Here is a 21,376-nt window from a genome sequence, read left to right on the forward strand (position 1 = left end):
TCAAACTCTTTCCATCTGAACATCTGAACTCCTGCTCAAGTAAAAAACCCACATTGTCATGAACACAAACCATTCAGAAATAGCATTATCTTAACATAGGATTGTACATTTTTCTCTTGCATATACCTTGACTGTATTCATAAACATGCATACGGAAAAAGAAGAGCAAGCAAACAAGACTAGATAAATCCACAAGATTTCCATTTCTTGGTTACCAAAGAAGCAGCTGCAACCTGTGCTCAACACCATATTACTCACAGGACATCTGCAGAGGCAGCTATGTTTTCAAAGCGGAAGAAGCAGCGACCAACCACATAGAGTGGGAAACGCCCATTTAGGCAGCACAAACCCTGTCCACCAGCAGGAAAGGCAGTGTTCTATGATTACCCTAGCTTTCCCTCAGGCATTCAAAACCAATCAGGCTTCCTGCCAAGCTCCTGCCAATCACCACTGCAACCACATTAAGAACAGTATATATCTCAGTACTATTAGAATAAGCTAGTTTCAGTCATAGAAATGTGAATTTGGCAGTATTGCTACAGGCATACACAAATTATACAAATCAATTATTGTTTGGAACACGAACTGGCTTATATTTACCACTGATCAATGATACAGCAGAATACTTAACGACACTCAAGCATTTGCAGAACATACAAGCTGTGCCAACAAAATATATAAATGCAGTCTTGGACATCTACCTACAGCTCTCTAGTTGATGCCTCTATTGTGTATGTATTGCACACCCATAACTATCACCTGCGACACATGAATCCTTCAATGCAGCTTTAGAATGAAAAATGGGGCAATTCATTAAAAAAGACATTCATTTACAAGTTTGGAGCTATTAAAAGCAAAAAGTTGACAGAATAAAAGCTGCATCCTGGATCTAGCTGCAACAACTCACATCTGTGAGTCCTTCAAGTATTAATATGACAAAGTTTTTAGTCAAGTGACACCACTGGAAGAGACTCGTGACAGAACTAGAACTGAATCATGCAGATCATTAGCTGAACAAGTTATTTCCTTTAGATAATGTTTTATTTTGCTAGCTTTCACAAATATTCTCTTTCTACTTTTTCACATTTTTCTGGGGAAGTTTATAGTTGTTTTCAAATTCAACATCTTCCACCTATATTTTTCCCAAATTACAAGTATTACTACATGACTGATCACCTGACCTATATCAATGAACAGCATAACACATGTTGCTGTAACACATTTATGTGCATGCATTTTGCTTAAAGTAAGTACAAAACCATGCAACTTACCCGAAAACTTTCACCTCAGCTAGAGAATCCCTACCTCATGACATGAGAAGAGCCGAACTCCTTCCATCTGATGGAAGACTGGGTAGTGGGTGTTATCAATCGTATCACGGCGGTAGACATCTCCCACTGCCAGAAAGGCATCTAGGCCAGAGTGTATCAAGTCCCACTGATGAGCTGATGTATGTGCTCTTAGCATGTGACCACGATTCAAGTAGTAGTTATCCTCTTTACTTCTGCTGGCATGGTTTTGTGGGATAAGCAAACTATCAAAATTCTGCTGTACCGTAACCACAGGAGAAAGACCGTCATAGACAGAAAAAAGTGGATTCCCACGGCGTCCTACATACTGTTTGTAGAAGTGGTCCTTTATCTGCTCCTTGATTAGCCACAAAGGATGATGCTTTTTGTTGTGCAAGTTCTTCCCCACCTTGGAAAGAATCTTCTCTGTGACATTGCTGTAGTCATCCTGAGCATAAGCTTTACCAAGCAGTTCCACAATATTTGAGCAGGGTGTGCTGGCAGCAGACTCTGAAGGTACAGACTTGGATGAAGAACTCCTCAAATGGGTGGTAATTCCTCTTACCTTCACCTTTGGTGGCAAAGCCGTTTTAGAATACTTAGCTACCCTCATGAATTTCCAGAGCATTGCCATTGCAAACTCTTATGATCTAGAGAAAGAAATAAAATTAAAACATTAAAAATTGAGTTACGGACTGCAAGCTTGCTGCAGAAATTGCTAGTATCTCAGGGATAAGTGAAATCCAAGTATCTGCTTGATTAATATGACAAAGTTTCTATTACAAACCACTATTCTGACTTCAAATTTCAGCTAGGATTTCTTATTCAATTATCAGTCCTCTGTACCACTGCATCAGTATTAATGACTCCAGACCTAGCTTTAACCCCATTCCAGATACTGCTCCTTATAGCTGAATAATCATCAGGCCTTCTTTGGAATGGTATTTTTCATCCAGTTAAAATACAAGGCAATAACTGAATGCTATTTGTGAAAAACTCAGAAATTTCACAACACCCTTCAGCAGTAACGGACTTGCTTACAATAAAACCCCAAGCATTAACTTATTGCTTTATCATCTCCTTCCATTAGCAGGAGCTATGGAAGGCATTCCACATCAGCCAGATGCATGTGGCACACACTGTGCAACCATCACTAATTTGTACTTAATACCAGACAAAACCAGTTAAACTTTACAAACCACTGAACCACTGTGAAGAAAAAAAACCACAACCAACCGACGGAAAGAGCACAAAGCATATATTTATATATAAGCAGTATATTAAGTTCACATATGAGTATCACATAAGATTCACAATAAAAGCTCCACACAGTCAGAACCAATGTTAGCATTTTGGGGTGAGCATAAAACCCCATGTTCCCAGAATGGCTGCTTTCATGGCTAACAACACTGTATCAGGCAGGGAGGCTTGTCAAATATCAGGAAGGTTGTTGAAGTGATGAGATTCTGAAAGATGTCTGAACAGAACAATTTGCTTCCTACCAAAGGGCCACATTTAGACATCCACCCTGTCTACAAACAGGCTTTGTGCTTCACATGTACACAGCAGTATTACTCTGCGGTGTTCAACGAGGTAATTCCAAAACCAAACAGTTTTGAGGATGATTAGCCCTTTGGTCACTCCAAATGCATAAGCCCACTCTGAGATGAAAAGTCACTCGAAAATTTGTAGTTTGGCTTAAAAAATATTAGCATAGATTACAGTAAAACAATTAAGCATTATAATTTGCTTATTATGGAACGGGAAAACAGAGGCATTAGAAGTTAAGTGACCGAGGAAACGCATCTGCTCCAAACAATAAACCGTTTTGTATTTCCCTATGAACCAAGAAATCCCAGGCCACAGGTTCCCTGGGTAAAAGACTTCCCGTAAAAGTCATATTAAAGAAATGGGGGAATAAAGTACATAAGCAGTTAACAGACCACTGCCAAGAAAGGGACAGCTTTCCATCTTTATGCTAGGATCATAGCATCTGACTAGCGTTCCTCAAGAACATAAGAAAAATGAACATAAAGAAAGAACGAACAAAATAAGATTATTTTTCATACTGTTTAAGTCCCCCCCCTAAAATAGATCTGTAAAAGAAAGCGGGTATATTCATGTTTGGCTTCCTTTCATCTGGATTATGCCTGGATGTTCTCCATAGGTGTATTTCCTGAAGTACCCTATCTCAATAAATTAAAATAAAAGCAAGTTGTGTAGTCAGAAATTAAATTTGGCAGGGCAGCATAAAATTACTAATTATTTGGTTTAACCCTTTTTCTGGTTGAATTATCTTAAGAAAAAAGAGCAGGTATAACTTTCAGAACTTTTACCTAGTTTTGAAATTTCTAAGAAAGATTGCCCTTTTTTTTTTTTTTTTTAATTTGCCAAATATTTCATCAAATTATTTCTTGGCCATTACTAATAAGGTTCTTCCATAAAAGAATTCACACACACACACCAGTAACCCCTCTGACATAGACTAAACGAGGGGATAGCCTTACGTTTTGAGAACATTTTCCCCAAACATAAGTTCTCCTTCATGGAAAGAGACTTCTCATATTCAAACAGCTGCTTGAAATACCCAGTTTTAGTCAGATAATGAATGCAGCTTCCCTTAAGTAAATACCACCATCTGCCCATACATTTAGTTTTCTAAAAAATTAAACTCAAAACTTACACATAACTAATGTATGAAAAACTCTCGTGACTATCGTGAGTCTCGTGATGTTTGCTGCTTTCCTAAATACCATTCCTTTGAGAATTAGACAACCATATGAAAAGTCTAACTTTCACATAAGCAGTACATCTCATGATTGTAACTTTGTAAAAAAATATATTAGAACATGAACCATAAGTGCTGGTGGGGATGATTTTTCAGTATCTGCAATGAGCAACACTGCTAACAGTTTCTGATAGCTCAGAAACACTAACTTTTCTGAACAAATGATGCATATACTATTCACAAACTCTTACAGGAAAAAAAACTACAGATGAACTTTTGGTTTTCATAGTTCTCATCCTAACATTATGCTTGCACCTTAAAGTTAAATTGATTATATGTGCTATTATTCCAATCTAAAGCAAAATCTACTGTGAGCAGTAAGAAAAGTTACAGTTATCCAATGTCCAAGTGCTACAAACAGCAGAAAGCAGTAAAAGAGCCACTAGCATGGTATCACACAAGAGTGCGAAAACCACTGAAGTCTTTCATCAGCATTCTTCTGCTCCCCTCTCCCACCAGAGACTCATGCATGCTACTTCCAGGATCACTGCAGAAAAATGGTACTGGATTTAGTTCAAATCAACTGGTGATATATTGCATCTCAGGACAGAAGCCATTGAGAAGGAAGGAAAAAGGCGTGTTTGTACTTCTTACACCATACAAGAAACATTCAAATCAAAGAAATATTTACTAGAGTGGAGAGCAACACTGGAAAATAAAGAAATCTCTTTACTTTTCTGCTAGCAACAAATAAGTGATGTTAAGGAGACACTACTTACGCTCACTTCTATCAGACACTTGTTTCTAGTAGACAACTACCTAAAGGTCTGAAAAAGCACAGTTGACATTTAGCATTTTCTAGCTTAATTTCCACCATGCTTATTATTTGTAAGTAAAAAAACCCTAAACAAACAACTGGCTTCTGTTCACACTGACAAAACCTCAATCTTACAGCGAAGACTGTCAGCCAGCTAACAACCACAGCAAGCCAAACAGCAGCTGTAGGTTCTGTAGCTAAAAACAAATACATAAATGGGAAATAAACACTGAACAACCACCACTGGCATCTATGATCCAAAGATGGTAAAGCATTCCACCAGCATTACCAGTGTGTAAGGCTCTGGGCTTGACAGTGGCTCTGACTTACAGCTGGCAGATGATGAACGGTTTTTGGAAGCAAGCTGCCCTGCCAGCAGCTCCCAGTGGGACTTCTCAAAGCACTGCAGGAAGACATGCAAGCACCAGGCCCACCATCTTCTATACACAGGTTCTTACCTTCACACTGCCACTGCCACATTCCCAGGTACCTCTGCAACTCCATGGGCCTGTCCCTGTATCTCCATTCTGGGATGTCTAATACAACTGCAGGAACTGGGATTTTTGACAGAGATGCTATTGTCATTCTGTTTTGGTGATACATTTGGAACCATGCCTGCATGAGTGAGCTTTTGAGCAGCTTCAAGGTAGACCAGAGGGCAGAAGGGTGGCAAACATGACACCCACGGATGAAGATATCCGAAAAGTCCTGTCCATGCTGTGGACAGACCTGGCACAGATGTGATCGCACTTGCCAATGTCAGTCCTCTACCACATGCCCTGTGCTGTTTCTACAGTAGTTTCAGTTGCTGAGCAAGGCTCCCTCATCCCCTACAGAAAAACAATCACCTCCATGCAGCAGCACAGTAGACAATGCATGTGCAGAAGTGCACTGCTGTCAGGAGCTTAACAACAGGGGAACAGCAGACTGAAGGCCAAAAAATATCGTGACTTTGGAGCACATGCAAAAGGCAGTTAGATAGGATAAGGGATCATATTGCTGTACTGTTAAGGCATGCCCTTTCATGTCTAAATCCAGGTTTCCATGTCACAGTCCAGGGAGGATTAAGTCAGCATTATCACAGCTGCAGTGTTATTTGTCACAATTCCCCTCTACTGCACTGAAGTTTAGAAAAGAACTGCAGACTCGGTGAAATTCCTCCTTACACCTGCCCTGAAAAAGAAGGGGAAAAGAGGGGTAGTTTAGCAGCTCACAATAAAAGAAAAAGGACTGTGCACCTCTGTTGTTTTATTCTCCCACCTCTCCTAGAAAAAGTGGGAAAGAGGAGAGAGAACATTATTGCTGGAGCAAACTAGAGCCCACCAGTGAATGAAATGGGCTTTCAGGGCCATTTGCTAGGTATTCGTATCTGTGAACAAAGGGCATCCTCATTCTTGCTGACCTTTTTTCTGTATGCCCTGAGCTTTTCACTGTTTATGGCTGCACAAACACAGATGGGCAACTGCATACATAAACCAAAGTACGTGATGGGTTTGAAACCAAAATTCTACAAAGATGAGAGTCTGTCTCCTATCCAAGAATAGATAATTAATGCAAGACTCTGAAGTGCCATGGAAAACGTTAGAAAAGTTGGGCTGCCACCATTTTGTGATGTGACAGCTTTTATCTACCGTATGTGTGGGGAGGGGAGTTCAACCAACATAGCATATGTTAAAACAAAAATTATAAACATATGCCAGGCTGCTAAAATTGGACATTTACCAGTCTGCTGAGCAATTCAGCTAAGCATTGAATTTTAGTTTTGAAAACTATGTAGGCATACAGCAGCAAATATCGTTGTATTGCCATGACCCGTACCTACACTGCACAGGATATAACAGAATTTATTTTGCATGCAATACTAACAATGAGTTCAGATTTTTTTCTATCTCATTTTAAAATGCAGATATATTGTTGCACACCAGAACAAGACTATCATTCTTACTGAGCATGCTGAATTTATGCTACACACACAGACCTCTGAAATAGCCTTGCAGGTAACTTAGAATAGATCCATTTTATAACCTGAGCTTCCAAGGGCAGAACATTTACAGATGTCCCTGAAGATAGCTGAACACCCAAGACAGCTGAACACCAAAATATTGCATGCACCACAAAGCACCAGGCAAGAGAACACAGCCTTCAAGTATTTGGCTCTTAATTTTTTCATGTACTTGGAGTTCATCTAGTTAATAATCCATCAGCAGGTTCCAAGAAACATACAGAATAACTTTTGTCATTTTTCTTATCTGAAGCAAAAACATGTCAGAAGCTGGCTTGCTGTCTGCTCTCTAACAGTGATACAGTAATCATGATGTCACCTTCGGCAACATTTTGAGGCATGCAATATTGAGAGAGAATATTAAAACACCTTTTCTGGGATAAGGCATACCATGTTTTCTCTCAGTGTTACATGTAAGACCTTCTTAAATATGAAATAAAAGTTACTAACAACCACGCACCTTTTTCACTGATCCAGATGCCTATTGTCTGAACAACGGCCAGACAGTATGTTAATGCCCTGCCTTACACCTATGAGCACCTGAAGGCAAGCACAGAAAACACAGTCCATACTTCTGAGGCACACCAACAACCTTCACTGTTCTTTAGAACTATGCGATGTGCCAACATAGGCAACAGTGGGCCGCAAGTCTTTGGAGAGCGGAACACTCTTCTGCAGGGATCTCTGAGCAAGCACCAGTTTTAAAATGTTCTGAATCATGGTTACACTTCCCATTCCATTTCTGGTTGGATGTTGTGAACGATGACAAATGTCACATTCCCATCACACCGCAACAAGTTTCAGTTCCCCCTGTGGTCCTGCAAAGGCTGCTACAGGCACAGGTTTCCCTAATACAGTGACAGCTCTGAGATTGTTCAGGTTTATCCATAAGTTTCCTACTTATTAAAAGGATAATACTTCTCAAGACATAGGATTCAAGACAGGTAAAATGTGTTTCAGTAGTCAAAATACTTGCAAACTCTGCAGCTGTATAATTTGGTATAAGACTGCTTCAAATACTGACATAATCTGGTAGTGACAACCTGTAGTGAATTTGGTTTAAGCAGCTCAGAAGTATAGTGTCCACACACTGGAATTTGTGGTCAGCAAGCTAATCAGGTACAAATTGCTGAATTATTTAGAGTACATATTTTTTTTTAAGACAGAAAAGTATACAGCATAATTGACATAAGAAGTTTAAGATCAAAAGCAAACATATTTAGACTTCTGGTCTTCTGGAAAGACATCAAACACATGCAAAACTCAGAAGCTTAAGGTGAGCAGTCCAACCATACCATTTGTAGTTGAACAATAAAAAACAAACCAATCACAAAACAGATTAATAAAAGCAAAATAAACACATTCAGAGGAAAGAAACTATCAACAACAAAAAAAATTGTGTGTATATATATATACACACACGACAGTAGATTAAGAAAAAATCACTGCTCAGAAACAATATCTAATTTTCTTTTATTTTTACCTTAATTATTTCTTAATTTTCTTTTTCACAAACTAAAACCAAGTTTGTTTTTCACTGAAGAAATATTGATTATGCCTTTTAGTGGAAACTTCCAATAGTGTATGATGACTAAGGCACATAAAACTCTACTAATAATTAATAGCTGTGACCTGAGCTCCTACTGATGTACCTGCATTCTTCCCTCCCTCCATGATGAGACAAAACACAACAGTCAATTCCATATTTTAAGGGAAAATCCTCCTTACACAAACATAATTTGAATGCATTACATTACAAATTACAGACTACACAAAAGCAATGTAGAAATCACCCTTAAGCATTCTCAAATGTGTTTCCCGCTTTTAAAATACATCAATTTTTCAAAGGATGCAATCTGAAAAAACACTACCTTTGTCCACTGAGGGAATATTCTTTTTCCAATACCTTGAAAAGGTTGCCAACTAGCTTTCTTCCTTAGAAGACATATTGTAAATAACTGTCAGATGAAAGAGACAGAGACTTTTAAATACCTACAAAATCTTCACTGCAGTCATTAAGTCAAGATTAGCAGTATCTCTTTCGCATTCTTTATTCCACCACTATCTGCAACTCAATTATCTGTATTTTTCTTTATACATGTATGCCATCAAGAGCATACTCTTACGGAGTTTTATCTGAGTAAAAGTTACGCTGTTCAGAAATCAGATATTAGCAGTATTTGCGTGTATTTGTATACTTTCTTAGCTCTCACCGATAAACTATACCATTCAGACAAAACCATAGAGATCTCATCCTACCTTATCAGGAGGAGGGAGTAATAATTCTTTTGCAGTCAGTTATTAACTGCCAAGAACGAGGCACATTCAGACTGGGTAATAGCACAGGGGACAGCAGAGGAAAAATATAATCATTTCCATGATAGCAATCCAAAACACTACACCATAAACAACTCCACAGCATGGAAAGTGATAAATGTGGTACATTCTGCACTTCTGAAATGGCAGAACCTTCTGAACGTCATCACTGCTTCTGATGTAAAGAAAGTCACCTATAGGTGCATTGTCATGTGTTAGTGGTCCCTCTGAGATGAAGACTCACACTGCAGGAAAGTATAAAGCTATAGGTATATGCTTTATTTTTACAATTTAAAGCAGAATGCCTCAACCACAGACCCCAGAAGTGCTAGATCCTCCCAGTGGGCCCAGCAGAAAGCTACAATATCCCTTCTGGAGAAATGCTGCACCTCCTTGGCAATGGCAATGGAAGCAGCCAAGCCCTCTGGAGATGCCTGTGGTAGACAAAGACGATATCCTTCAACTCCCAAGGCATCAGTCACTGATCAAATCATGACTGCCTGCCTCCTCCAGGGAAAGCAAAAAGAAACACAGCAACATCTTACACGCCAGAGCCAACACACGTGCTACCTCACGGGCTACATTTAACCTTCATCGGCAAAACATCCAATGTGCCCAAATACCCATTTCAGACACCTCATGTGGCACAGTGAAAAATTAAACATAGGATACAAACCCAGCCCACACAACACTAAGAAAACGAAATTACTTTGATGGCTCACACTACAGGAGGTGGCTAACATGAATCGCACAGTTCAAAGTCTAGAAGTCTTCAGCTTTACCTGCTATCTTCCTGATAGTACTCTGATTCCCACCACTTCCTTCCATTCTTGAGAGAACTGGGGAAATCCATGACTCACCAGAGATCTCCAGATGCCCTCCTTGGTAATACCCTAGATATCATGCTGTAGTTTAAAGGAATAATCTAAGTATTTATTTAAAATAATAATTAATATTTGAAACCAGGAAGTTATTTCATGAGTTTAATATGTATGTAATTAACATTTAAATTGAACTAGCCTTTCTTACCATGTTTCAACCCCAAGTAGTGCGGGGATATTGTAAGTTTTGTATCATGTCAGTTTTCTGTCACACCAAGCTCTAAGGAGATCAGTTTCACATATTTGTTATCATCTTGAGCTAGAGATCTACATCTCAGACCTAGCTGTGATGTGAACTTGATCTCAGCTCAAACTCGAACTCAGCTGTGATATCGTGCCTTGGTCTTTCTCTATTAGAGAAATGATGAAAGTCTGAACCGACAGAGCCTTTATCAGGACTATGCGTATTTTAACAGTCAAACCAAAAAAAAAAAAAAAAAAAGAGAAAAACCATGGATTTTACTTCAGAGTCTAAGTCTCATAGACTTCAGTATCAAAATGGAAGAGAAAACAGGCTATTTGCAGTGGAGACTCCACTGCAGTCCAGCACCTCCCATTAGGAAATGTATGATCACACACAAAGAAGTCATCTCTAGTTTGAACTGCACCATCTTCACTTATCTGTAACAGGCTGTGACAAAGCATTTAAGGAAAATATTAGAAGGCTCCTATGGAAGGAACTACATTTCCCTGCCTGGGGCATACCACTTCTCTGAGGTTGGTAGGAACAGGGCTGAAATTTTAATGAATAAGCCACTTGTCAAGCAGATTATGCAAGAAACCTTGGCAGCCAACACAGAGGCTAGCAGTAAGATACGAAGCTAGGGCAGTATAAACCAAATGGTTAATAGAGAAAAGGGGAAGGCAAAAAAAAATTTACTTTCATTTGCTTTTCATCTTCATAATCTTTGGAAGGAAACAACAAATTGATGAATGGGAGTATTTAAAGATAAAAATTAATCAGACTCAGAATTAATAACAGCAGGTACTAACTTCTAAAAGGGACTATGAGCCATTCTAAGATCTAGAATTCATCTGGATTCTTCCCAGGAACTATTTCTAATGATGGTCTTCATGAATAAATGACAATGTAGTATGTGAACTAAAAAGTGCTGTTGTGTATGAAGCCACTAAGTCATTGAAAACTCATATAAGCAAATGAGAAAAACATTACCCACAAAGCCAGATACACAAAGATGAAAAAATCCGCTTTTCTTGAGGTCACAAGAGGTCTCACAAGTCATAATGAAACAAGGCAAAGAAAAAATTTTAACCACTCTGTCAAAACAGATGTTAAAATCTATTCTCCCTAAAAAGACCTAAGAAATAAATCAGCTCCAGGAGTTTACAAGTATTATTTCTCCATAAAAGGAACTTGCAAAAGAAGGAGACTCCATGTTCCTACCATTTATTCCCCCAATTTATACTTATTGATAATTCTGGATATAAATTTATATATAAGTATGCTTTTAGAGCCAGGTATACTATAATTTTATATTGTACTCTTTATATTATAAATCTGAATGCTTCATTTTCAAAGGGACGTGACTACCTTTCAGTGTAAGCAAATTTGAAAAGTGTGCAAAGCATCATCATAATAAAAAGTAATCTAAAATTTTCATTAAAAAATAAAGTGGTCCTATTGGCAAATAAAGCAAATTATTAATGCACGCTGATTTACAGAAACATAGCCATAGTCACCTTGCTAAAGGCTAAACATGTCCAGCAATATGATCCATGGGTTCAATCACCATTGACACCAGTTGGACATACCGACAGATATACAGGCTACACAGCAACATTTAGACTTTAATAAAGCAGAACTCTGCTCTTAGATAGCCTATCTCTATATAGGATCTTTTCAGCCATTAACCAATTAAGCTCTACAACACCCCATGGGAGAAGTACTGCATTATTTATACCCATTAGTGCAGCAGCTCCCAATTCAAAAGTGCTGTACTTTAACATCTTGTCTGCTACTTATTTTTAATTTCTATTATTTTGACTATATTGGCATCTTTACTCCATGCTCAGATGTTGGGTATTTTTGTGGTTTGTAGTATCATTTTATCAACAATTTAAGGAGTATAGTGGCTACTGTGGATAGAACCAAAACGTTTCAAAAGTAGCTTGACAAACATCACTTATTAGGAATTATGCCGAAAAGTTCAGAAATGCTAAGCTATTACCATTGAAACAAGCTCTTCCTCAACATGTAGATTTTTTAAGGGCCAAACTGGCATTTCTTGAGCAAGAAGTTCAGAGCCACTGCTCTGTTTGTATTGTATCAAACTTCACAGGCCTCAACATGACTGTAATTATAATCACATTCTTAGTATGAAGGAGAGATCAAGTGGAGAAGCAGAAAACATTTAGGGAAGATGGAAGGGTAAATAAATGAAGAGTTATTGAGGCAAACAGGGATATGAAAGAAGGTGGCAACAAACTGGGTGAAGTGGCATAGAACAGAGCATTGCCATTTTATCTATTCCATGGCAGGGCTGGCCTGCAAACCAGAATGGAATTTACACATTATCATCTTTTAACTAGGATTTCACCTCTGATCACTATGTTTACCAGAATCAAAGACAGCATTTGTTTTCATGAGGAAATTATATGTTTATTAGGAGCCTCTTGTGGGGAAGTTTCACATTAAACCTAACCCCACTGTTGGTCTTGGCTCTGATTATGCAGAGTGAATTGTGTCAGCATGCCAGTCCGACCAGGAAAGAGTGCTACATGATGCCTTGTCTCTCCTGTATCAGTTTTGAGAACTGACAGTGTCATCTGAGATTCAAACAAACACAATACATACCCAGATCTATATTTACCAGTGAAAAGATAGCCAAAAGCAATAGCACATCATCAGCCTTGAGACTTGGTTCTGCTGGGGCCAAAGCTTCTGGGTGCTGGCCTGGCACAGCAGTCAGCATTTACTCAAGAGTTTTGCAGAACCAAAGCCCAAGAGTTTATCAGAGATCACACAAAGCCCTTAACAACTTTGGATGAAAAGAAAAAGAAAGCAAATCTAGCCATTGTCATGAAAAAGCAAAGAGGAAGCCTTCTACACCATGCACTACTACCATGGTACTAACCCCAGCAGCCAGGCAGACTAGATACAAAATAGAAAGATACAGCATCTAGAAAGGAAAATTATTATGCCTAGTGTCACTAGGGTAAGCAATCAGAAAGACACGTGAAGTCAGTAGTGATGGGATACCACATATTAGTGCTAAATAATTCTAAATTATAATCTTTACCATGATCAGAGGGCACAGTAAAAGCGAATCCACAGTGCAACTTAAAAGCAGTGTAGGATGCTTGGAAATCAAATCCTAATTGCATGTCTCAAATGTGCAAGGAAGCAGAAAACAGTGATTTGCTGAGGCCAGAATCAACTACATTGGACCTCAGAAGGTCAAAATGACTTAACTTTAAGGTAAAAAGGAATGGCCACAACCTCTCTTCCTTAAATACTTAAACCCAATGGACTGTTGCCATAATCAGTTGTTACAAAAGCTAAGGGCAGTCAGGTCTCTCTCAAAGGAAAATATAACCAGCATCTATACAACATCAAATTGAGACAGACACAGATTTATGTGTACTAACATATTTCCAATATGAACCTTTCATATTAAATTCCTGGAGTTCCAGGGACACTGCCCAGAGCTACTAAATAAAAATTATGGTTTAGACTTGTTTTATTTTCTACACCTACTAATTTCAAAGGTACAGTTTCCCAAATCCTTTAATCCAAAGGCTATCACATAACAAATATAGTGATTGATCGTGATTTTTTTCCCCTCTGAAGTTATTATTACCTGAGTCTTTAAAAAAAAAATCATTTCACTTTCATGCTGCTACACTATGTATACCAAAGGAATTAAGAGGAAATTTGTCCAGCTTGCAATTTGATATAACAAAATCTGGCCTGGAATGGCACATTGCCTCATTTTCTAGACAACATTAAAATATGAGTATTGGATTGTATTTTCAAGGCTGAGTAAACAAAATCATGTTCATCATGTCAAATGAAGCTGATCTATATACCAAATGCCTAAACTTGAACTGGCAATTTATTAAAATGCATCTAACCAAAACTGCAGAATTCTAAATATCCAGCTTCTGTAGGTGTAAAATAAACCCATCTGCAGTAATTTTGTATTTGTAAATTAAAACTAAATATTTCCCGTTGTTTGCATGTTCCTACCCCCACTCCCCTCCAGCCACACAAAGAAGTGTGCTCAGCTGGATGATGCTGCAGGATTCTCCTCTGGTCTCACCTCATACCACATGAGAGGCCAGACATTTCTAAGATTGCTTTGGGGTCTGTTCGCAGTTAAGCCAGACTGAATATCACATACTGCTTGAAGAAAAAACCTCATATGAAGCTAGAAACATTTCAATGAGTAACATAAGAGCTGAAAATCACTCCCCAAGTTACTAGATCCTTTTATCATTCAGCCTAAATTATTTGGCATTGGGGTTTTTTTGTTCTTTGGTTGTTGCTTCGCGCTTGGGGTGGGGGGAAAGAGGTGTTGGTGTTTGTTGTTTGGAATTTTTTTTTACAACAATTATTTTCTGTCACCCCACCATAAAAAGCTGCATTACCAATTGCTGCCTTTGATATTTATCTAGACATGGTAGAACAATTGAACTTGTTGGAAAATATTTCCATAAAATCCATCAGGTAACTAAGACAAGGTTAAAAAGTTTCTGGATGAAGTTTTTTTAACTCTTATAGTTAAAGCCACTATCCTGGACCTTTATAGCATTTCATTTTCTGCCATTCCAATACACATATTGGCATCTGGGCTGAAAACTCTCTTTTCCCAATTCTTCTTTCTGTCATCTGCTGGGAAGCAGAGTAGAATAATTAGATTGACTCAAGTAGCTGCTGATTGCTTTCAGTGCGTAGTTCATTCCTTGATGCCACAGAGAGGAGTCTTGCTAAATAAGGATCAATAAACTGGGTAGGAATGTCTAAACATTCTCTAAAGATGAAGAGCAATGACACAAAAAATAAACTTTTTTAAAGTAAAGATACTTGGAAAAAAAATAAAGTAAAAATGTTGACCTTACTGCATAGCAAAGTTTAAGAAACAGGTATGAAGAACAGAATTTAAGCAGAATGAAACTGAAGCCTGTCTTTTCTATTCTCATTTACTTCTTACTACAGAGTTATCAAGAAACACACCTACAAGGGAAAGAAAGCAATTAAGGTATGATGTTAACATTGCAACATCAGTTAAAGAAGAATTACATCCAGCAAAGGGGCCTTCAATCACAGACAATTGCAAAATCACATATAAATATACCATTACAATCAACACCTCTGTTCATAATTACAGAAAAAGATCAAATACTGTGTACAGGCAGACAGCAAGAATAAAAAACAATAAAAAAATTACAACCGTTTGCTTCCAGGCTGATGCTATTTAATTACGACAGAAGCAGAGGAAAGGTCTTTTCTTGCACTGCCATTGCTAGCACAGACCTGTTGTGAGCATTCAGTCTTCTTTAGTACTACATGAATTAAAAATAAAATAACTATAAAGCACTCAGTAAGGCTTCTTTTCCTTGAAGTCTTAAAAACAGCTTCTTCTAACAGCAAAGTAGCAAACCAGGGAAAGTTCTTTACTGTCTCTTCTCTTTCATACTTTCAAATGACTTAATGACTTCTCTGCTGCAATGTTTATTTTGATACCATGTGGAGTGGACACCATATGGAGTGGGTAAAGGAAAATGTTTCATCAGAAAAGAAGAGCTAAGTTTCAGTGCTCTGTTAACCTGCTGTACTTTTTGTTGCACGTTTACTAAGTTTGCTGTAACTTCAGAAATAAAACATAGAAAGATATCTCCTGATACACTTGAAGATGACATACACTCACACTTAAGGCTGAAATTCACCACTTTGCAGAAGGGTGGCACCCAATTCATTGCCAGGTAAGCCTCATAAAGACAGCTATAAAATCACATTCGGTTCTGATGCCCCAATCCTGCACTAGATGTATCTCTGAGCAGTAATTTTCAGTTTAAGGCCTGAACTCAAACCTGTTTGTTGAGAACATTAGAACACGGCCTTCTGACATACCAGGTACACTCAAAAACAGTTCATGTAAGTAACATTACATCTCTGTATGAATGTCCTGCATTCAATTATTCAAATAATTACCATGTTGACCTCAATCCTGAAGGTATCCACACTTTATTCAGTTTAAGTTCCACAAGCATCAAATTTAGTGCAGTCAGTACATCTGCCATGCTAGCTTCTACAATCTCTGTCAAAAATCATGTTTATTATTAGCAACCTGTGAGCAATTAGTTTAATTATCAGCAGACTTGGATTCATATTAATCAGTGTTTGTTTCAATTACACAGGCAAACAAGACATCACCAGTAAGTCACTGTGTTAAGAATATTAATGGCTTTACATCTAGTTATAGTCATGTTGCTGGCTGTCCCCCTCTCTCCACAAAAAAAAAGGTATTTTAGATAGAATTCTATGTATTCTTCAGTATGTCACATAATATATTCCTGACATACAATATTCCATAATGACATGAAGTACACCAGTGAAGAAGACAGAATGTAAGTTCTGAATGCAAAGGACTATTCTTTGATATTTGAAAGGATACTTTCATATTTGTCTCTTCTCCAGCAACCGTGATCTGCATTGTTATTAGCACCTAGTAATTACAGGAGTCCAATCCACAAAAACCAATCTATCAAAGCTAGTAAAACAGCCACAGAATATCCTAATTTGGGTATCCAACTATCGACAAACACGTAGTTACTAACGTGTAAATAAGCACCTCCATCTTTTTTTTTTTCTTTTTCTTTGTGCTATAAGATCATTTCTCAACAGTAACACCCTACTTAAGCACATAGGAATAACCAGTACTATTTCTTACACACCATCAGATCATTAAAAATTTCAACTGGTATTCCAGCTCACTGAGAAACTGTGGAAACACCAGCACAGGCCAGAAATCAGGAGATTCCTTGTCCCCCTTTTATGCCTTTCAATATGTATTACCAAAGAAAAGGCAGGTGACCCCCTCACCCCCCCTTTCTTGTAAACACGCATTTTCTACAGGAGATGGCAAAATTTGTTGATTACATGACCCCCATTCCCCCCAAAATATGTTAACAGCTCTCTATCAAAAATTCAAAGGTGTACTGAGCAGGTTTTTGCAAGATCTGAACTTGATCTAGTTTCAGAGAGTGTTTTCATTAGCAACCCACATAACTGAACAGAGGATAGGCTTAAATCTGCCAATCAAGAGCTGATGATGCAGGTATGTCAGATAATAGGGCTGGAACTCAAAATTCTTGATAAACTAGAGAACTGGTCAGAAACAGAACAATTCAACAAGTGCAAGTGCAGTTTCTGCACTTTGGCAGATAGCTGCATACCAACAGCACAGCAATTAAGTAGCTAGATGGCAGCTTCTTCAGAAGATGATCAGAGGTTATAACAGACCATGAGCTCAATATAACTTCAAAATGTGATTAAAAAAATAAAAATCATCCTACAGGACTATAAACAGGAGTACAGAATTCTATACTCCATAAAATAGGAAGCACAACTTTCCTTCTGTCTAGCAGGAAGGAATAAGAGAGTCAAATTTTGGCATAATATTTATAGAGAAATGTGAAGCTACTGGAAACAGTCCAAAGATAGTAACAGAAATTGCAAGTCTCAAAGGAGGAACCATGTAGAAAGTTTAAATATACTAGGACTATTTAGACTGGAGAGAAAAAAAATCAAAGGCATTTTCATCATCATCAGATCTGAAAGAAAATTGTACACTCCATGGAATAAGCTTGTCTCTACTGTATCCTGGCTAGGACAAGAAGCAATGCACCTATCATAATCAAAGTTAGGAAAATTCGCATCAGTTATTAGGATAAGTCTTTACATGAATAAAGAGTGGACTACATTGCAGCTCTATTATTTCATGCAGATTTCTGTGCTACCCCCTTCCCCCCCCCCAGGTATTAAATTCAACTGGCTTTGGAGGCCAAAGAACAGCCTAGTGAGTATCTCAAGGTCTTTCCAGTCTTGTTTAGGCTTGTAGTGATATAATTTCTATGATCATTATTACAATTTTTTTAATGAGGCACATTTATAAGGGGTTATCCCTTAGAGGTCTAGCCAAGTGTTCCTTTTGACAGTGGTTTTAATGGTGCTTATGGCTGAATGCCAGTTATATTGCTGAAAGCTTAACAGGTAATGTATTTGCTTATAGGCTCTGTCATATTTTATCCATCTCAGCATCTATTTAGTAAGTGCTTTAGAATTCTAGAGTATGTCAGGTGCTATATAAAACACAGCATTATTTTCCATATTTTACTGTCCACACTGGCATTCCTACTCACATTAACTGGCAAGAGTACAAAATATTCACAGCAATCTTAAAAAGAAAGTTTGAGTGCTCAGTGACAGCCACAGTTAGCTGTGTACTCTCAGTAAACAAAACGGAACAATGTTTCTTTCCTATTTTAACAAAATTTCTCAGCAATTTTTGGTATAGAAGAAAATACAATGGTAAACAAACTGCAGTACTCATTCAGACACCACCTGCTATCTGTATGCTGCAACAAAGGTATCTGATTTATTATGGTTGACTTTCAGTTAGCCCCTTCATTCTGTTCCATGGGCTAGGATAGGCAGAAAAATCCACCTGGAATAGGCTTTTCCATTCATAATTTCATCTTACTTGAGTTTAAGATTTCTAGGTAGTCTAGATAGAGACTCCCACTGAAATTAATGTAAAGACACCAGAAGCATCTATGAAAATCATACTAACCAGACAAGATACTACTTTTATTCCACTCTTCAAACTGCAGTTGTACATAGTGCAGTTTTTAAATTTTTACTCTTCATTTTTTTTGGTATTCCTTCATACAGAAGTCACCATGGACATCAGTGAGGTTCTTGAGTAACTTTTACTTTCTCTTGGTCTCTCTCTTTAGAGAATAAGGGGACTGAAATTGAATACGATATTTAAGATTCATTATTTCAACTGATATCACTGAAGCATTCAATAACTTTGGCAAGGTCACCACCTCCTCCACATATTCTAACATTTTTCTTTACTTATATTTCATCTTGTCTACACTCTGTCTACAAAGAGATTAAATACTAAGCACAATAAGAACCTGTATGATGCCTGTGACTTTACTGCTTGAAGGACTTGAAAATATTTCTGCTTTGTTCAAGTAACAAGTTTTTAACCCATTGTTCGTTACTCCAACAACCCACAGCAGACTCAAACAGAAGTGCAAGGCACATATTCGGACTTTAATCACAAAGCTTTCACTTTTGCCCATCAATACATGCTACGAACAACAGTGGCTCCTAGCTACCTACATGTACTAGCTGTGCAATCCCCAGTGACTCAGAAACGTTGCTTCACTGTCAATACTCTTTTATCTCATGGCAAACCAAATAGGAAATACAGCAAAAGCAGAGGGGGGAGGAGGGGAAATGGTTGTTTTTCCTCTATCTGTACTATGGCATTTAGCAAGGCTTTTCATTTTTTTGGTGTCACCTGAGTAACTAATAACCCTGGAAAAGTTTTGCAAGATGTCAGACCCATAGTATGCACCAATGTGTTGAATATTTTAATGTGCTCAAAGGACATATGAAGTAATTTGAAGACAAATTCTAAGCAGGTCAACTGAAAACTAAAAATGCAATTCTGAAAGTAGGATTTTTCTCACTGCACTGCACACCATAGAGCACTCTTCTCAGTGAAGAGGACATTTCAGGGTGCACTTCTATATAATAACAGGATCTACTGCATTAGGAGCAAAATGACTAATTTAGCATCTCAGCAGTAAGGGTGGAGAGGGTCACGGCAAGATAAAGAACAGGATATTGCATTTATTTTCCTCAACAAGGCTGTTCCAAGCAGACCCATGCTGTCACAAAAAAAGGTAGGAGGGCAGTAACATTTAGAGGCTGTTTAAATGAGTCTGATATACCTATCAGCTGTCGACAAGGGGTATCTTAGAGCACTGCACTACTCAGTAATTATGCAAAGAACAAAACAGCAGGAAAACTAAGCTTAATTGTGAATAAAACCCAGCCTGGCCCTCTTATAAAGCAGCCTGAAATCACCATTTCTTTTTTTTTTTTCCTCCAATAAACAAATCAAATTTGAGAAAACTTTAAATGCCCATCATGCAAAATCCCACGTGATTATTTAATGTATTTTGCAGGATGGAGATCACCAAGACAGAGCTGATGAAGAAATACACAAAGTTTAGCATACATAACCCTTCCCTGAATGAAGACAGGCAAGTGGAAACTAAAAAACCCCATGAAAAGCACTTCCAGTATGCCTTCTAACATGTTTTTGTCCTTTCTCCTGGTAGATTTCCCATTGAACTTTCCAACAAAAACAAAAATATAAGATGAAGGTTATCCATTGCAAACACTTTCCGACTATAAAATAATCCCTTCATCTCCTCCCCTCTATCAGTTCTACTAAGTAGAACAGTCTCTTTTTAAATTGCATACACAAATGAAAGAAAAGCAATCACTTGGCAGCATATTGCTTCTTGACTGCTAAAGCAAACTCCTCAGGTCATATTCTTGTTTCTTGCAACATACCATCATTCTGAGGTTCTAACACATCCATCTTTGTCAGGCAGGTTCCCAGTATGCTCAGGCAAGAAGTACAATAAAAAAAAAAAGGATGCAAACAAATAAATCACCTCCCTCCCAAAAGAAGGTTTCATTTGAAGTCAGTGCTCGCAGAGGCAAGGCTACTCCAGGCAGAATAAATACATCCTGTGTTGCTCTGGTTCTAGCAACTGTAAGACTCAAGCACAGGTCTCCAAGGGAGATGTTTTTTGAGTAGCCCTGAACACAAACTGTGGATTTAATGCTTTTTAGGACAGAGCCTTCACTTGGGAAAACAAAACAAAAACTACCACAAAAACCCAAGCAAAAAGTGGAACATAGAAATCACTGATAGTCAGTTCAAGTGTATCAGCAACAGGGTGCCATCCACTCCCACAAGACAGCACACCAGAAAACACTGTGGCTAGCCTGTGTAGAAAAACTGGATACAATTTTCTTGTAAAGAAAGGATGGGGCATTGTGCCAAGCATGCTAAGCAAAGCCTCAGCACAACAGAGCTGCAGCATCTCCAGTGAACTGACAGTCTGAGGAAGCTCTCCACCTAATGTAACAAGTAAAAATCACATCTGTGTTTCTGCCTTACAGATCCAACAGCAGTTTTGCAGTCCTGAGATGCAGGATTACATGTAATGGACCTGCCCTGCCACTTCTGTCTCTAAGCAAAGTAACCAGGTATGCAACAT

The 21,376-nt window shown here is 38.1% G+C and overlaps 1 protein-coding gene across 7 annotated transcripts in view; it reads right to left on the reverse strand.

The window, feature by feature from the left end:
* Positions 1-21,376, reverse strand: part of FARS2 (phenylalanyl-tRNA synthetase 2, mitochondrial) — a 244,160-nt gene that overhangs the window by 184,414 nt on the left and 38,370 nt on the right. For 6 of the 7 annotated variants that reach the window (XM_061346573.1, XM_061346567.1, XM_061346571.1 and 3 more), the window contains one exon: positions 1,306-1,939. The exons of the other annotated variant lie outside the window; for it this stretch is intronic. In XM_061346573.1, coding sequence (XP_061202557.1) covers positions 1,306-1,923 — 618 coding nt within the window. In that variant the 5' untranslated portion in view covers positions 1,924-1,939. The remainder of the gene's footprint in view (positions 1-1,305; positions 1,940-21,376) is intronic. 7 annotated transcript variants of the gene reach the window in all.

This window comes from Neopsephotus bourkii, unplaced genomic scaffold (genome assembly GCF_033783945.1).
Source record: "Neopsephotus bourkii isolate Nb327-2 ecotype Australia unplaced genomic scaffold, CSIRO-AGI_Nbou_v1 NB_272, whole genome shotgun sequence".
Taxonomy (NCBI): domain Eukaryota; kingdom Metazoa; phylum Chordata; class Aves; order Psittaciformes; family Psittacidae; genus Neopsephotus; species Neopsephotus bourkii.